The sequence below is a fragment of the Pituophis catenifer genome, unplaced genomic scaffold (assembly GCF_029215685.1).
Source record: "Pituophis catenifer annectens isolate HBS135680 unplaced genomic scaffold, rPitCat1.0.hap2 SCAF_2, whole genome shotgun sequence".
Classification (NCBI taxonomy): Eukaryota; Metazoa; Chordata; class Lepidosauria; order Squamata; family Colubridae; genus Pituophis; species Pituophis catenifer.
In genome coordinates, this window is record NW_027256882.1 from 122021942 (window position 1) to 122041707 (window position 19766).

Consider the following 19766-nt stretch of genomic DNA (forward strand, 5'->3'; position numbering starts at 1 on the left):
CTTTTGTATATTGCTAATTGGACCAGACCTGATATTGCTCTACCCCTTAATTTGTTGTCTAGATATGTCAGTAAACCTCTAATTTACCATTGGGAAGCAGTTAAGAGAATATTAAGATATTTGAAACACAGTTTAGATTTCTGTTTATTATTAGAACCAAACAATATTAAAGAGCCTATTCTCACTTGTTATACTGGCGCTGACTGGGCAGGTGACACTAAGAGTAGGAAGAGTACTTCCGGCTATGTATTCTTCCTCAACAACTGCCCAGTCTACTGGTGTATTGGAAAACAGAATTTGGTAGCCACTTCAACTACTGAAGCAGAGTATATTTGTCTGTCAAAAGCAGCTAATAATCTCATCTGGTTCAATGATTTATTGACTAATGTTTGGAAGAGCCCATCACAACCCATTATAATATATGAAGATAATAAAGCCGCAATAGAGATATCAAGAGCAGACGCTATTGGGCAAAGATCTAGACATATAGATATCAAATACAAACATGTAAGACAATTATCTGAAAATGGGTTCATCAAAGCTATTCATTGTGACACTACAGAACAAGTAGCTGATATATTGACTAAACCTTTACAATCTAAACAACATAAATATCTGACCTCAAAATTATGCGTTCAATATTATCCTAATTCAGAATGTAATTATTGTTGTGTGTCAAATCGGCATTTAGAGGGGGATTTGTCATGTGTAAATGCCTCATTCTTAAATGAAGGAAATATATATTCAGGAATGTCAAGAGTTAACTCATTCTCCTCTTTCTAATGTATTCCTATATAACCACTCCTCACTTCTAACCCCGCCTCCTTGGTATAAAAGATGATGCACACTCATTCCCCTTGCTTCTTTCTACAATCACTCTGTGAATAAAGAATGCCTTCTGTAAATAAACTATCTTCTGTTTGAATACAAGAAGTCTGAACTAATTATTGAGTCTGATCCTCGAATTACGGTAACAGGTACAGCTGAGTGAGAACACAATTTACATGTTATGCAACCAAAATAATACATTGGAGGGTTGCAAGTCACTACTGTAGTTAACTATTTTTGCTGACTGATTTTGAAGTGATGATAGAATCAGATGGCCAAAATGCACAAGAAAGTTACCAATAAAGGAGAATGTTTGTAGCTAAGGATGGATATGAGGTGCCCTTGGTGCTCTCTGAGCTTGTTTGTTTTCTTGCAGACATTTCATTATCCAAAAATTAGGTAACATCAGCAGTGCTCACTGATGATGCAGTGCACTGATGATTTTATCTAGCTTGGGTGATGAAACACCCAAGCTAGAAGTTGCCAGACAAAACAGACTGTATGAAAAAACTATTTACCTTTAAAATAACCATGGTTGTGGGCAATTATTTGAAACATTTTTAGAAACTGGTATGTTTGGGGCATGAATTACTATGGCGAATCAGTTCCTTTCAATCATATATGTTTGGGGGTTTTATGTGTTATTTACTTCAGAACATGTTCGTGCTAGTTGAAGTCACCAGTGTTTCTCTTTCTAGTGAGATCTTGGCAGTGCTTGGTTTTCTTATATAACCTTTGCCAGCTGGCATCCTCCAGATGTGCTGTGTCTAGAACTCCTAGAATGCCATAGAGTGGCTGGGATTCGAATTACAGAAGTTACATAGTCACAAGTCTGGAGATTAAATCAGGGGAACATATATCTGATAGCGTCATTTGTCTCCATTCATAGGGTTAAAATGGAAGAAAATCAATTTCTGTTGTTTAGTCAGTAAAAGTTACATTAAACAGCTGAAAATTGTCAAAAGTCATTTGCTCTTTTATTTTTTAATGGATCAAAAAGACGTTGGGAAAGGTCTTTCATGGTGGAAACAGGTATATGACAATCATCCATGACACACTTTCTGATATACATTGTCCATGCGCTGTGCTCTTGGGATCCAAGCAACTGTGCCTAAGGGATGGAGAAGTGAATAGTTCCTCAATAGTGCTGAGGAATTAGGAGAGTTGTTTATGATCTCAGGCTGAGTGACTTGCCAGCTAATTTCCTCAGCATCAGTGGAGGACAACTGTTCCATCTGCAATGCTGAAATAAGATGCAATTGCCAATTAAGTTAGTTTGGAATATCCAGAATCAAGTGTGGTGAGAAGACGTCATTGTTTTAACTTGGGCAGCAAAGTATCTTGGTTTAGTCCTGGGCATTTATTAATCCCATGTTTGGCTCTGGGACTAATTACCCTGGTTTAGAGGAGATGAATCGAGGCTTATCCTTGTTTGCAATATTCCGAAAAGAAACGCGAGGAAGGTTTCTAATAAAACTCATTTATTTGTTATAAAGAAAATAAAACACCTCACTAACTAAGAAAAGTTAATTGTTACATTTTGGAAGTAATTTGGGCCAGCTGCCTTTCAGCAACCGGCACCCGTGGCAAGAGAACAAAGGAAAAAGTGTGAAGGAATGGAATGTGGGTGGATGGACATGCGTAGTAGCTTCTGATAACAATTCTTGGCGAGGTACGGAAAGTCAGATAGTCCAGAAAATAATGAGCTCAGCTGGTAAATAAAATAACGCAGTGACATTCCCCTTCTTTTGCCAGTTGAGCGAATATCAGTACATCATCAAATAAGGCACATCTTCTCACGCAGATACTCGTGTTGAGCTGCTGGAAGTGGTTTGTTGAGCATATCAGCAATTTGATCATGTGTAGATACATATTGCATTTTGACAAAACCTTTTTTCACTAAATGCTTTATATTTTGATAACGAATGTCAATGTGTCTGGACCTAGAACTTGTAAAATGTGATTCAGAAATATAAACCACCGATTCATTGTCTTCCATCACGGTGATCGGTCGGATCGGGTGTGTCCAGATATCTGTGACTAAGGCATCAAACCAAGTTAGAGAATTACATGCATCTGAAACACAAGCATATTCAGCTTCAGTAGATGAACAAGAAACAAAATTCTGTTTACGTACTTGCCAATAAACAGGAAATCCATTTAAGAACATCATATAACCTGAAGTACTTTTACGTGATTTCTTATCACTTGCCCAATCAGAATCTGCATAACAACATAATTCTGCATAATCAGTATGTGTTGGTTCTAACAATAATTTCATGTGTTTAGTGTATTTTAGGTATCTCAGTAATTTCTTAATACATGTCCAATGAAACTGTTTAGCCTTACCTACGTGTCGAGATAAGAGATTAACACTAAGTGCAATGTCGGGTCTGGTCCAACTACTAATGTACAATAGTGACCCTTTGACTGAACGATAAAATGTTTGATCCTCGAACTCAGGACTTTCTTCTTGTGTCAAGTTGTGAAAATCTGTTTGCATGGGTGTCTTTGTTGTGTTAGCATCTTTCATGTTGCAATGATGCAAAATTTGTTCAATTTTATCTTCTTGTGAAAGACTAAACCCCTTCTGTGTTTTTTCAATCTGAACACCTAAATAAGTGCTAATGTGACCTAATGATTTCAATGTGAAGTATCTCTGCAAAGCTTTGGCAAAAATTTCACTCATTTGCTTATTTGGACCAATATAAACAATATCATCAACATAAACAAGAACTATCTCATATGCATTGTTAGATCTTTTTGTGAACACGCACTCATCAGTTTCGGACTTAATAAAGCCCACTGAATTTAGTTTGTCAGTAAGACATAAATACCACATTAAACCAGATTGTTTCAGACCATAAAGACTTTTGTTTAGGAACCAGGTATCCCCTTCTTGCTGTCGGAATCCTGGAGGACTTCTCACGTAGATCTCTTTGTCTAGGTCTGCATGTAGATAAGCCGTGTCAACATCAAACTGGAAAACTTCTAAACCAAGGATAGTTGCAGTTGCTAAAGCAATTTTTACACTCTCAGTTCTGACTGTCGGTGAGTAAGTATTTGTGTAGTCCTCAGGATAACGTTGAGCGAAACCCTGAGCTACAAGTCTGGCCTTGTACAGTGACTCACCATTTGGTTTCTTTTTGATTCTGTAGACCCATCGAGTGCCAATGACCTTTTTGTTTGCTGGAGGTTTTGCAGGTGTAAATACTTTAAGTTTCTTTAGACTGTCCATTTCAACCTGCATTGCTTCATACCATTTGTCTTGCTCTGAATCAGAGAGCTGCTTGATTTGTGTGAAATTATCAGGTGGAAGTGTAACATTGCAAATCAAAGGCAAGGGTGCTTTTGTCAGTTGCCAAGAATATCGTTGTGGAGGGATCCCTTTTGTGACCCTCTTGGAACGTCTCGGGACAACTGTCCAGTCTTCTTCTTCGTCCTCGTCCTCACTTTCGTCGCTAGCGTCAGCATCCGCGGCTTGTGAAGACGGAACATCGGGTTGAGAAGAATCAGTGGAATCTTGATCATCAATCTGCGTAGCATCAGCGGTATCATCTCTAGGAAAATAAACTCCAGGATCATTGGAATGAATCCTGGACCAGTCAATATCTTCCTCAAAATTAGCAGATTGGGAAATCACAATTGCATGTTTAGAGTCAATAAATCTGCTCCATTTTGAGTTATCATCAATACCCATAAATCTCAGTCTCTTTGTTGCTGGACTTCCTTTTCTTCTTTGAGCTAAGGGAATGTTCACCATAGCATATGAACCAAAAATATGAATGTTTTTAAGATCGGGCTTGTAACCATACAACATGAAGAAAGGAGTCTGACTTGTTACACTGCTCCAAGTACGATTTACAATGTAATTTGCGTACTTGATAGCTTCACCCCAGTATATCTTACCAAGGTTGGCGTCTTCTAGGAGACAACGCATCATGGTTTGCAGTACCCCTTGTCTTCGTTCTGCGACTCCATTATGAGCCGGTGTGTAAGGGGCCGAAGTCTGATGAATAATTCCATTCTTACGCATCCAGTCCTGGAAACGCTGAGACATGAACTCGGCACCACGATCACTCTGGATTCTGGTGATGCGAACTTGGTGTTGGGTAGAAACAAGGGTTGCAAAGTCTTTAAAGATCTGAAAAGTCTCTGATTTTTCTTTCATAGGATATACATATCCATATCTAGAGTAATTATCAACAATTGTTAGAAAATATTTTCTACCACCAAATGATGGCGGGAAAGGACCAACTATGTCAATGTGAACCAAATCAAAAATGCGTGTTGACAGGCGTGTAGCGCGTTTGGGAATGACTGCTGCTTTGGATTTGGCCTTTTTGCAGACAGCACAATCCAAAAACACCTTACACCCTTTTAGATCCAAACCTTTTGCGAACTCCGGCATCTTCCTAAGAACATGGAAACTGGCATGCCCCAATCTTCTATGCCATTTGTGGATACACCTGGAATGCAAAGGTTTACCAGTTAGTGAATTCTCAACATTAACATTTTTATGTGGAACCTCAGGCTTGCTCTGAGCAACCTGTTTACCAATTCTCTTTTTGTTGGCTTTAGGAGCCTTAGGGGTAGCAACAGGATCTCTCTCTGGAGCATCTCTATCTGGGCCTGTGCCTTCCCTTTTTGGAGTTTGCATACTTGCCTGTGTTTGTGTTTTAGGCTTTGGCTTTAAGTAATAAACACCACCAATTAATATGGTTTCAGCAACAATATCGCCATCTTTAACTATGTAACTTGCTTTTTCAAGGTGGTGAACTTGGAACTTTAACATTCTAGTCAAGTGACACTGACTAAGCAAATTACAGGTTGCTGTTGGTATGTAATAAACATCAGGAATGAATGCATCGAGCTCTTCAACATAAACAGTTCCTTTTCCTTTGACCTGACAAGGATGATTTGAAAAAGAATAAAGTTCACGTAGTTCTGGTTCAGGCTCGTGCATTTCTGTGAAAAGTTCTTTTCTATAGGTAACATGCAATGCTGCACCACTGTCCAAAGTCCACAGGAGTCGTCTGTCGTACTCTGGTTGAGGTTGTGGATCATTGGTTAAAGCCAATGTGGCGAGTGGAGTTTGTGGATCACGCCGGGGACCACGATGACCTTGTCTACCGCCTCTGCCTCTGCCTCTGGAATCTGTTCCTCTGGGCTGGTGCGTGACGGGAGCTGGAACTCGTTGGGGACAATCCCGGGTGGCATGTCCCACATGATTGCAGGTGTTGCATCTTGGCATACTTGGAGCGTAGGTCCTTCCTCGGAAGGGGTGCTTAGCTGGAGCTTTTGATGCGGGTGGTCCTCTCAGGTGTGGCGTGGCCAACATGAATGCCTCTTCTTCAATTAAAAGTCTACAAACATTGTCCACTGTGCGTTGAGCAATTGGGACTTGGTTAATTTTTGTAACAGCATCTTTCCATTCATAATTCAAAGAGTTAATAATGATGCTGATCATTTGAATATCTTCAATGTTATGGCCTCTTTCTCTCAATTCTGTTCTCAGACATTTCAGTTTGGTCAAATGTCCTCCAATTTGTTCACCAGGTTTCAATCTCGAACCGTGGAGTTCAGACATGAGTAAACATGAAGATTCAATTGAGATAGGCCTGTAGCAATTTTCCAATTCAGCCCAAATTTGACGGGCTGTTGTATTTGGTGGAAAAGTGACCTGCAGTTCAGTATCCATGGACATCAATAATGTTGTGCGAGCCCTTATCTCTAAATCTCTTATTGCATAAGTCCAAGGTGGAGCAGGTGGGTTAAATACCATACAGTGCGTGCCTTCTCTAAGAAGCAATAGTGTAATCTCACTGACCCAGGCTTTGTAATTGTGTCCTGACATTTTTAATTTTGACTCACCAGTTAGTGGAGAGACAGAAAATGCCTGGTAAGGAGCCTGCACTTGGTATGCTGGCTGTGCTGGCAGAAATGCCTGTGGTATTTGCTGTGCCTGTTGTGGACCTAAAAATGGTCTTGGTTGTGCCATTGGAGGCAGGCCAGGAGGTGGCCCTATTTGCACTTGTGGCTGGGGCACATATGCAGGCATTTGTAGCTGCTGTGGCTGATGCACTGGAATCTGCTGTATTCCAGTTGCCATTTGTGCTTGATCTGCAATATTGGCATGACCTGCTGGAGATGCAGTCATTTGCCTTTGCTGTGTTCCATCTAAAAGGACACCAACACCGCCAGGGGGTGTTTGAGTTTGGGCCTGTGGAAACACTTGTGGCATTTCAGCTTCCTGTAGTAAATTACTTTTGCCAGCAGATGGTGCTGCACCTTTGGGCAGCTTTGCATACGGGGCATTGTATGCTTTAGAGTAGAAGTGGTTATGTAAGACATGTGTAACTTGATCAGGGAGACTTTCATGTGACGTATGCAGTGCTCTTTGCCTTAATTGGCCTGACACAGGATCCACCAGGGGGAGTGTCTTTGGCTCTGAGCAAGAAGACAATATGGCGCTTTTTGAAAAATTTAAGTTATCTCCCTTATCTTGCTCAAGCATAGATATAGCCATTTTTGCCTGGAATAGCTGCTGTTCATAGAGTTTTATACGGTCATGAAAGGCTTTCATAGCCTGCTCATCCAGGGTGAGCTTAGAGCTTCGAGGAGAATAATGAATTGTTTCTCTCTCTGCGTGGGAGGAATTTTGCTCCGCAGTGTGCTTTAGCCTTGCATCGAGCATTACAAATTCAGAAGGTTCTGGGAAGACTTTTTCAGAGCTTGGAAGATCAGAAGAAAATGTTACTGACCTCAGTCGTAAATCATCATCTTCAAAAACAGCTTCTGTCTTATCTCCCTCCATTTCTGTTCCCACGGCTTCTTCTTGTTCCAGGCGTGTGGCTGTAGTAAGGGGCTGGAAATCTGGAAACCTCCTTTCTGCCACCTTCTCAGCAAAATACATTTTGTATTTGTTTTACTTCTGTTTCGGCATCTCAGCAATATAATTAGCGTACCTCAGTAGCTAAAAACTAATTGCCTATGCGCTCTTATCAGAAGTAACAAAAACAAGGAAAAAAAGCCATAAATCAAACCGTCCTCGTGCTATCAGATGTCAGGGCATTTATTAATCCCATGTTTGGCTCTGGGACTAATTACCCTGGTTTAGAGGAGATGAATCGAGGCTTATCCTTGTTTGCAATATTCCGAAAAGAAACGCGAGGAAGGTTTCTAATAAAACTCATTTATTTGTTATAAAGAAAATAAAACACCTCACTAACTAAGAAAAGTTAATTGTTACATTTTGGAAGTAATTTGGGCCAGCTGCCTTTCAGCAACCGGCACCCGTGGCAAGAGAATAAAGGAAAAAGTGTGAAGGAATGGAATGTGGGTGGATGGACATGCGTAGTAGCTTCTGATAACAATTCTTGGCGAGGTACGGAAAGTCAGATAGTCCAGAAAATAATGAGCTCAGCTGGTAAATAAAATAACGCAGTCACATGGTTGCCATCTGGTCACAGTCTGGCTGGAAACCACATTCTGTTATTCCACTGATAAAGAGATGACTATATTTGAGGGGCTTGTGTATCATAAAAGAGAAGAGGCTGAGAAAAATCAAATTATTTAAAAATTATTTGGTAATTGTACAGATGAGACTTCAAGCTGAGGTATTCCTTGACGCAGTGGAGCAAAGTAACATTTCAGCCACTTTGACTTTCAACACCAATAGTAGCAGATGACCCTTAGCAACCCTTGGACAATGAAGGCCATGATGCTTAAAAATCCTGAGGGCATGGAACTGTAGAATTCGTTATCTCATTTGCATTGTCTTATAATTCTCATGATCTTTACCAATGATTATTGAATATGTTCCATGTGTGTGTGTGCATTCTCAAAAAAGTACAAATTAAAGGATAAACATAAAAAAAGATTTGAAAAAAGCAAAAATTCTGAGAAAAAAAATTGAAGGTGCAAGAAAGAAAATGAAAGGAAAAGAAGGAAAAAAAGACAATGATTTCTAATTTTCTTTAGTATAGATATGAGTAAAAAAATATATCAAACTTTTATTCTAAGCCTTACATTTCTATACCTTATTTCCATAATCCAATTCTAATCATCAGATGCCAAAATCAACTTTTAATTTCTTTTAGTTTCTTATAAAAAGTCCCAAAGTTGTTTCCAAGTAGAAATAAAATTTGTCAAAGTATTTTCTTTCAGCAAAGCTATCAATTTTACTATCTCCACCAATTCTATCAGCTTCATCATCCATTTTTTCATTGTAGGTATTTATAAATCCTTCCCCTTTATATATATATACACAAGTTTCACTGCTGGATATCATGTATAAGAACAAAGTTCCATAAGACGTTTCCATTTGTTTGTCCATTAAACCCAAAAGAACACCTCTGGTTTCAGTTGTACGTTCATTTTTGAAATCCTCTGCATCAAAATAAATACTTGATCCCCAATATTTTCTAGCTTTGTTACCTGCCCTCCAAAGATGGAAAAAAATGGCATCTAAATCCTTCCAATTACAATTTTTGTTGTTTTTAAGTTAAACTCTCCTTTGGAAAAAATCAGCAGGTCAGCATAAGTTAACAATTTTGGTTTAACTCTCATTTCCTGTCTAAAAATGGCTTCTCAGGGTGACAGCCATAAATTTTAGGAGACAATTTTGCTATATACCTAGACCAAATTTTCAATGTGGCATGTCAAATTATTTTTGAACTCTACATTCACCTTAACTTTGGCATCACCTTGGCATCCAAATCTTAAATCCTTTTCTTTCCAATTCCAGGAACCTCCTGTTTCTTAAAGTTACTCGGTCTTTTATCTAAACTGAACAAGAAGCTGCAAAATACAATTTCAAATTTGGTAATCCTAACACACACACACACACACACACACACACACACACACACACACACACTTACTTCAGCATTCTACATGAATTTGTATTTGATATTCATTTTTCTGCCCTGCCAAAAAAATTTAGAAATATCTTCTTGCCATTACTTAAATGGTACATAAATCATCAGGATGGGCATTGTCTGGGATAGAAATAACGTTCTAGGTAAAACATTCCCTTTAATCATCGAAACTCTTCCCGAAAATGACACTTTTAATTTTCCCATGCCAGTAGACCTTTTCTAACTTCATTAGTTATTTTGAAACAACATACAATTCATATTAGTCAAGATAACTCTGAAATATTTAACCTTTTTCTCAATTTTAAAATCAGATTTTTTTTTTAATCAGATTGTCTTGATTTTGTCTAGTTATACTTTTTACCAACCTATTCGTTTACCAATCCTAAAATCTGCTAATCTACTAAAATCTTTCAATTTTTTTTCCATCAAAAACTCAGTCCTTTTCAGGGGGTCTTCTGAAATCAAAACCAAATCACCTGCAAAACCTCTCATTGCTCAATGAATAGGTTCTGGATATGTGAGTATGGTTAGTCTTTGACTCACGATCACAATGGAGCCCAAAATTTTCATTGCTAAGCAAAGCATTTGTTACATGAGTTTTGTCCCTTTTTACGACCTTTTGTGCTACAGTTGTTAAGTGAATCACTGAAGTTGTTAAATTAGTAACACGGTTGTTAAGTGAATCTGGCTTCCCCATTGACTGGTTGTCAGAAGGTCACAAAAGGGGAATCACATGAACCCAGGACACTGCAATTGTCATAAATATGAGTCAGCGGTCAAGCATCTGAATTTTGATCATGTGACCATGGGGATGTTACAACGGTTGTAAGAATGTGAAAAATGGTCATAAGTCGCTTTCTTCAGTGCTGTTGTAACTTTGAATGGTCACTAAACGAACTGTTGTAAGTTGAGGACTACCTGTAAATCTTTAATGGCACATTTTAAAATACCTCTACAAAATTGTCAAAACTAAGTGTCCTGTGATTCTAATCTATACATCAATATTTGCACATACTGAGGCTTACAGTTTCACTTCTATAACTAGGAAAATATTTGGGACACATGACGGACATTGCTATATGATCATTGAGCAATTTCCCATTCCTTTTCAGAGGCTTGTCCTAGAGAGAAGTTATCTCTAGGACAAGATAGAGATCTTGTCTATCTTGTTAAGATAGACCAATTTAAATTTAAACTGAGCTAGCTGCTCCAATTTTTATATATATATATATATATATATATATATATATATATATATATATATATATATATATATATATATATATAAACATAAACATATAGGTTTTTGGTTATTCGGGTTTTCTCCCATGTAAAATTGGAAGTGTCTTGGCAATTTTATGCGGGAGAAAACCCAAATAACCAAAGACCTACATACAAACACCCGCGAAAACCTCAGAAAACAAACATAAACATAAACATAAACATATACATATACATATACATATACATATACATATACATATACATATACATATACATATACATATACATACATACATACATACATACATACATACATACATACATACATACATATATATATATATATATATATATATATATATATATATATATATATGTTTAGTCTCCCAATGGGCAGCAGGGTGCTTACTGGCTGCCTGAAAAAAAGCCTAGAAACTAGTGGATTGTGATTTCACTGAACTAGGGCTGCATAAAAATCTTGTAGGAAGAACCTGGCTAAAGAGAAATACATACATATATACATACATACATACATACATACATACATACTGTACATACACATACAGATACACATACACACTGGTCTATTGCAATCCATGTGAAGGTGTTATGTAGGTTTACAGAAGCATGATTAGTCACAGGGGGAATACTTGTAACAAATCTGAACTTTTTTGGGGGGGGGTGTTCCTTTTTGCATTATGTAGTCTTACATTGGTTTTAGATTCATCCCTCTTTTGTTTTTAAAAGATATTGATGAGTGTAATGGAAGTTATTGTGATGCAACTGCCCACTGCTACAACTCTGAAGGAAATTATTCGTGTTACTGCCCGGAAGGATATTTCCAATATTCCAATGCTGTCCAGGAGGATAAAACAAAGATAAAATGCAAAGGTAAGGAGAAGATGGAGAAAAGAAATTAAGGGCAGAAGCAGCCTTTTTAGAGAGAACAGCCCCACAATGACTCAGACCACACAGGAGCTTGTTGTCGGGCAACAAGCTAGAGACAGGTCTGGAACCACTTAGGTAAGTTCCCTTACATAAAAACGGTCCAAGAACTGAGTAGAAATAAGATTTATTGAAGGAACTTGGAAGCTATTATCAAAAGTATTTCAGCAATTAAAGTAAAACAAAAAGTAGCTTTTTTTAAATAAAGGCAAGGTTCAAATCTTCTTTGGCTTAGTTTTTCATCCGACCTTATCTAATAAAGTAGTTGGCCTCCTATTTTGTTAAATCTCTTCTTCTGTTTTGCAATGACCAGTTTTGTTCTTTCCTTGGTTTTTTTTTAACAGACAGTATGAGAAGTGACTTTCATGTTAACTTGTATTTCAAGATCATTATTGTCTTAAATTTCAAAAATTGCATACTTATTGTGTTTGCTTTAAAATAGCATTACAATTTGGTTTGCATTTATTATAATAAAATTAAATTCACGCAAGAGAAAAATCATTTAACAAGATACCTTGATTGTCTCAATAAACGAAAGTCCTTTCCTTGCTCAGCTTGTTTTACTGGCTCCCTGCATATAAAAACAATTTGATTCTAGACCTGTTAAGAGTGATCGTTTTCTGTTCAGGCCACATCTAAGTAGGCTACCTGGGCGCATTATTTTCTTACAGCTTTCACTGATGGCTCATCTCTGCGGGGGTGACAAGTTTCCACTCCCCTGGAACTCTGGTTTGACAGCTTTATCTTCCAGCCTAAGTGATTGGCAACAATTAGCCCCCCTCTGCTCTTCAGTTCTGGCTCATTAAGGCTGTTCTGGGGTTAGGAGCATTGCTCGCCAGAACCCAGCAGTTCAGATGGGAAAATCTATGGGGCCAATATGATTTGGACGAACAGGCTTCATGCAGTTAGAATATCTTAAAATATATTCCAGCATAGTCCTGGTTAGATATGGATTACCAGATTTAGCAACTCAGCAAGTCGTCATCAGAGAAAAATTTCTCAAATTGCGCAGTTCCCAGTCTCATGTTTAAAAATATTTTATGCTGCTCCTAGTATTCAGGCTTTTACATTTTTGGACCAAGAGCCAAAGGTAGGGTCACATTCAGAAAACAAAGCATGCACAAATGTGTCGCTGTACCACTCTAGAAAGCTAAATAAAGGTGCCTTTTCTATCCTTTCCAACCTTGGGCCTTCTCTACACAGAACAACCATCTTCTTATTCCTTTTTCGCTTCCATCGTGCAGTTTCTGTGCCATGCTGGTTCTTTGGATTAAATGTTGCTGGACAGCTTTTGCCCTTAATTGGCATGGTAACTTTTGGCAAATCTTGTTCAGCTTCTTTTTCTTTCTTTCTTTCTTTTTTTTTGATAGACTAATAGCGATCTGCCTTGTGGCACCGTTAAGAGCAATAAAAAGCATTTAATATGGGAAAAGTACCAAGCATAGTTTCTCTTCAATTGAATTATTAGGCCAAAGCAAGATCTTTTTTCACTGCACCCTGAGGCTTGGCCCTGTTAGTGTCCATAAACAGATAGATAGAGGTAAAGTGATCTGGTCAATACAAAGTATAATTTCACATGCTTAGGAAAAGAAGTAAAATGAAGAGATTTTTAGACATGAAAAACAATATTTTTCCATAAATTGTTTGTTCTGTCCTCAGAATTCAACTATCCCATGCCTTCATGGAACGACTGTTCAGATGAACAGGTGAGTCCTAAATGCTTATTTTTATTTTTATTTTTTATTTTATTGAATTTCTATACCGCCCTACTCCCGAAGGACTCAGGGCGGTGAACAGCCACGAAATAAAACACATACATATAAAAATTTAAAATCGAATAAAATGAATTAAATAAATTTGGCTGAATTAATACCCATAATTTAAAATACCCATATTTTAAAACACATTAAAATTTAAAATTTGCACTTAAAAGGGAGAAGATATAGGCGAGGCCAGCTTGATGAAATAAAAGAGTCTTCAGCTCGCGGCGGAAGGTGCGCAGATCCGGAATCCTCCGTATCTCTGGGGGGAGCTCGTTCCAGCTCATCGGTGCCCCCACAGAGAAGGCTGTCCCCCTAGGGGCCGACAGCCGACATTGTTTGGCCGATGGCACCTGGAGGAGCCCCTCTCTGTGGGAGCATACTGGTCGGTGGGAGGCTATTGATGGTAGTAGGCGGTCCCGTAAGTAACCAGGTCCTAAGCCATGGAGCGCTTTAAAGGTGGTAACCAGAACCTTGAAGCGCACCCGGAAGACCACCGGGAGCCAGTGCAGCTCGCGCAGGAGAGGTGTTACATGGGAGCTCCATGCCGCTCCCATAACCACCCGCGCGGCCGCACTCTGCGCCAGTTGGAGCCTCCAAATGCACCTCAAGGGGAGCCCCATGTAGCTTAGACTTGAAGTCAGGATTAAATTTACGGTATGCGTAGGATAATCCTAAATTTCCTTTGGGGTGGGATGACAGTAAGATATTGTGTAAGTGCTGCTCCACTGACAAAGAGGAGGTTGTCATTGTATCCTGGAGGCTCTCAACATTATGAGAATATCCCTGCTCCACCTGTGGAGTTCCTGCTTGTGGAGGGAGGCACATAAATGCAGCATGATTAACAAGATTAACAGTAACAGAGTTGGAAGGGACCTTGGAGGTCATCTAGTCCATCCCCTGCTCATGCAGGAGACCTGTACTAGGGATTTGAACCTCTGAACTGCCGACCTTTCTGATCGACAAGCTCAGTGTCTTAGCCACTGAGCCACCTAGTCAGGGCTGCATATGTAGACTTGCAGGCCACATACTGTATCCCTTTCATTCCCTTTGGCCTGACACACTCATTAGCTGGATCTAAAAGGCATTCTCACTGGAGATAGCTTGAATTCCTTCTCATTGTAATTCATGTGAAGAGGCACAGCAGAAAAGAGGCATCTGTTTCACCTCTCTTTGGCCCCAGTGGGTCACCACATCTCTGGATGTGACGGTATTTCCACCATGGATCTCTAGACTTAGTTTGCTTTCTAACTTGGCAAACCATTGCCTCCTGAGCAACAGTCTAATGGCTTTTGAAATAAACAGCAACAATACCTAACATTACAATACAATTTAATGATATAATTTGCCTCAGTTAAGCAAATTGTGAAAAGTTGCACGTAGGTAGTTATCTCATTGAACTGCCTCAACCTAGTAATTACTAAGAGTTTGCCTGTGTTTTACCTTGTAATCTTAAGGATCAGAAGATTTTGGTTTTTTTAAGTAAACACAGTAGGATTTTTCAGGATACAGAATTAAATGGCATACAGTATATGGTTTCTACATTTATGTTGTGCAGGGATAAAATATATTAGATCTCTGCAGGATTGGACTCAAGAATGTGATATTGGGAAAAGATGCTGTTGTTTTAAGGCATCATACTATGGTCATGCTCCCATGTTCTCTCAAGATTATTTGGAGCTTGAATCCAAACCGCTGAGAGCCTTACGTATACCTATTGCTGATTTATTTGTTCACTAAGAGAGACAAGGGCAGATAATAGCACTTGTGAAAATTATTCTCCTGGAATTTTATTCTTGAAATGTATTTATTGGTTAATAGGGCTTTCTATCCAGTGTACTCCTGTGTGCGTGTGCATGTGTGCATGTGCATGCGTGCACGCACACACACCTATACATACCGTGTTTCCCCGAAAATAAGACCTCCCCCAAAAATAAGACCTCCCTGAAAATATTTAAGCGCATGTGCAAGCAGTCCCCACCATTTCCTCCAGTTAGGGTTAGGGAAACAGAACTGGAAATCAGGTAAGATGGCAAGAGGAGCCCCGTCTTGCTCCATGCGCCCCAAAATAATAAGACCTTCCCGAAAATAAGGCCGCACGTTTATTTCGGGGTTCAAAACAATATAAGACAGGGTCTTATTTTCAGGGAAACACGGTACATATATTTTTTTGGGGGGAGGACTTATTTTCAGGGGGGGCTTATTTTAGTGCATGCGCTCAAAAACCCGATTGGGCTTATTATAGGGAATGTCTTATTTTAGGGGAAACAGGGTGTGTTTCACACATATACATATACATATATATGCAGTGAATTAAAGGCTCTTTTTTGATTTCATATTTCTTCATCATGGTTCTCCCCCTCTTCCTTGTCCCCTAATGATGTTTGCCGGGTGTTGCTTTGCAGAGTTTCCTTTGCAACATTACTACTCAGCTGGGAAACCTCTTCGGTTCACTGCCAAATGTGAGCAGCCAAATGGATTCGAAGAAGCATTTGAGGGTATGTTTTCAGTTTGGTTCTTGGCTTAAAGGAAAAGGCAACTTGGGAAAATATTTAAGAAGACAAGCTGACAGGAGATGCCTTGAAGGCAGCTCCCTGCCCTGCTTACCCTGCATCCATCACGTATTAAGACCTAAAGCAGTTCATATCTTTGGCATTTTTCACATTGCACATGATTGCACAACGTCCGAATCTAAAAGGGTAGCCAGTTATCACACGCTAGTCAAATAACAATGGTTCTTTTATGAACATGTGTATGTATTTCTTTCCACTCTCCAATAAATCCAGGCATATCTGGCGATCCAGATATGATGTAAAAGAAGCAGCAATCGGGTTCACATCTTTTATGCACTCTGCAAGCCTTTAATTTCTCCCAATGCCGAGAGACTTCTGCTTCCTACTGGTCCATTGCTGCAGAGCCTGCCTTAGCCTTCTTCATTTGCATCCCTGCCTCCCAACCTCTCTTCTCTCTGAAGGCTCCCTGAGCCATCCATCCCTTCCCCATCACTTAACACAAACAAGGATTGCTCAATGCTGGCAGATCAGCTTAGTTTAGAGGCTGTTTAAGACTAAACCCAGCTGTGAGCTTCATGTGGAAGATGGACAGGGAGTGGGAGCGACAGAGAAAGAAAAGTATAGATGGGGTGGTAGACAAAACTTTTATTCTGGAACTACGAAGGCTCCATGCAAATCTAGTGGTAAGTAAGAAGTTAACAAATAGGTAACTTCTTACTTACCATGTCACCAGCAATTAACTCTGAGAAAGATATTGTAATATCTTGAAAGATATTGTAATATATTGTAATAATGTAAAATAACACTCTTACATGAATTTCTTTAAAAAGTAAACAACAACTAAAACTATGTCTATTCCAGTCACATGTACTATTTTATATGACTTCTAAAAAGTAAGGGGAAAACATTTGAGTTGGAGTAAAAATAACAGGCATAAAACAATTCAAGTGAGTATCTGCAGTATATAGAAACAGGTACTGTATAACAGTATTACCATCTTTTTTATTGACAGACTCTTGGATGGGCTGTGCTTATAGATCCTTTACTTGTGAATTTCTAAATAGATCCCAGCCAGCTCATTTACGAGGAAGGAAAAGTTTTCATATCACCAAAATGCCTGTTTCGTAAAGAATGCAGGAGGATGAAGCTCACTGTGCTGTTCTTATGGTGATTATTTATGTAGTGCAAGAGGACAAATCAGTATCCTCAGTCAAATGATCAAAATTTGGGCACTTGACAAATGGCATGTATGGATGACAATTTCACTGTCCTGGGATCATGTGATCACCATTTTTAATCTTCCTAGCCATTTTCTGGCAAGTATAAACTGATATATTTAATTTGTCTCAAATAATAAAGGTGGATATAATATATATGCATATACCTACACACACACACACACACACACACACACACACATATATATATATATCTCAAAAGTAAAATAAATCAATGGACTTCCTCTTGAGCAGTTGTGCTTTGAATAAGGAATTCATGTGCAGACTATCTCCCTTCACTCAATATCAATTAATCAAGAGTTGTTTTCTAAGAAATTTGGAAAAGCTGAATAATTTTACTGAAAAAATGGGGAGATTATAGTCGATTTGGAGGACACATCAATCTTGTTTCAGTTTTTTGTTTGTTTGTTGTTTCTTTTCTTTTTTCTTTGGCTATGTCACTCAAGTACTTTCTAGGTGTGTAGGAGGAGGAAAGCTGATGATGTAACACATTAGCTCATACTCTCATCCAGGAATCATCAACCACATGGGGTCAAAATGTGGCATTTTGAACATGTGCCGTAGGCTCCAATTGAGGCATTGGCCACTCATAGTTCCTACAGACCAGGAAAGACTCTTTTTCCATCTCAGCATTTGTTCTTTGGGGGAGTAGAAGGGCACCCCTCCAATAAAGCACTTTTGTACTTTTGTCTGAAAAATGTACATTCTAGGTAGGACCCAGAGGCATTCATGCACACAAACTCAGTGCTCGATACCAGTGCTCTGCTTTATAGCATCCTAGGTTTTAATTAAAAGAATATTTTTTAAAAAATTTGATTTATATGCCGCCCTTCTCTGGAGACTCAGGGTGGCTTACAATGCGTTAAGCAATAGCCTTCATACTTTTGTATATTGATACAAAGTCAGTTTATTGCCCCCATAATCTGGGTCCTCATTTTACCTACCTTAGAAAGGATGGAAGGCTGAGTCAACCTTGAGCCTGGTGAGATTTGAACTTGCAGTAATTGCAGGCAGCAAATCTAAGTGGATGTTAATAACAGTGCTTTAGTCTGCTGAGCCACCATTTTAATGCAATAACAATGGAGACATCACCAGGCATATTCGGTTGTCTGCTGGTAAAGAGGCAGATTATTTCTTAGATCTTATATGCTCAAAAATCCCACTGAAATTATCCATTCCTGTGCCTATCTATGCATGGTGGACTTAACAATGAGCCGGAGTGTGTCCCTGAGGGCCAGTTTTTTCCCATAAACACAAATTTCATCATGTTTTAGGAAACACTGGACACACTGGATAATCTGTTGAACTTGATGGAGGCTGAGAATAAGGAGCAGAGTCACCAGATGGCCTCTAAGGTAATGCAAGTGATGGAGGCCTGGCTCAGGATGTTTGCGTTTGCTCTACCCAATGGAACCACCACCATCAAGTCCAAAGCAGGCACAGGTTAGTATACAGAGTTGGGGTGATTTGAGATTTCTCTCGTGGCCGACCTTGCCCAGGAATTCTCTCCTTCCTCCATTGCAATGGCACCTCCTTTGTGTGTTAGCTACCCCTAATGACCTTCCACCTTCCAGATGAATTAGACTGTGGCTGATTGGGAATATTGGGAGTTATTCTACAGCAGGGGTGGGGAACCATGGCCCTTTTATGACTTGTGGACCTCAACTCCCAGAATTTCTGAGGCATCTGGCTCAGAAATTCTGGGAGTTGAAGTCCACAAGTCATAAAACGACCATGGTCCCCCACCCCTGTCCTACAGCATATTTAAGGAGGATATGGAGGATAATTTTGAAATATGAAATCAGCTCTCCTTCCCCAGTTTCATTCTGCTTTATGGTAGATCCCCCTCCCTTGCTGGGTAAATATGTTGCTTGAATAATTGGAATATTTGGAGGAAAGTGATGTTTACTTCAGAGACCCTGCCGCTTGCCCTTTTCTGTTCCCTGCTAACCTTGTCAATTTCCTTCCCTTTCGTAATAGAGCTGGCAATGGAAATCAGAACAGCAGACAACACAAGCCAAGACCTGGCGAAACTGTGGCTGAACGAAACAGAGATGGAAGTAAGCTGGGAAGCAGCAAGCAAGAAGGAAGAAGGTAAAAAACTGCATCATCATAACAAAGTATGTGGGTGATGCTGTGAATATGAACAGAATATGCCTGTAAAAGCCTGGAAAAGCTGAAGGGAAGGCAGCAGAAGGGAAAAGCTCTTCTTGGGGGTCAAAGCTTCTGGGCCACACTTTGGGCATGAGAGAGAGGTTCTCTTCTCTTTGGAGAGCCACATTGTCTTGGGAGTAATTAGCTGAGAAACATGTGTCAGTGGAGGGTGGAACTTGCTCTCTTTCAGCAGGCTGATGCAGAAGAGTTCTTGCCAGATAT

General features: G+C 39.3%; 1 protein-coding gene across 1 annotated transcript in view; it reads left to right on the forward strand.

Moving 5' to 3' along the window:
* The window catches only part of ADGRE5 (adhesion G protein-coupled receptor E5), a 72445-nt gene that overhangs the window by 42828 nt on the left and 9851 nt on the right, over window positions 1-19766 (forward strand). Inside the window, exons 7-11 of the mRNA XM_070934402.1 lie at window positions 11682-11825; window positions 13539-13585; window positions 16045-16137; window positions 18665-18833; window positions 19371-19484. Of these exons, the coding sequence (XP_070790503.1) occupies window positions 11682-11825; window positions 13539-13585; window positions 16045-16137; window positions 18665-18833; window positions 19371-19484 (567 nt within the window). The remainder of the gene's footprint in view (window positions 1-11681; window positions 11826-13538; window positions 13586-16044; window positions 16138-18664; window positions 18834-19370; window positions 19485-19766) is intronic.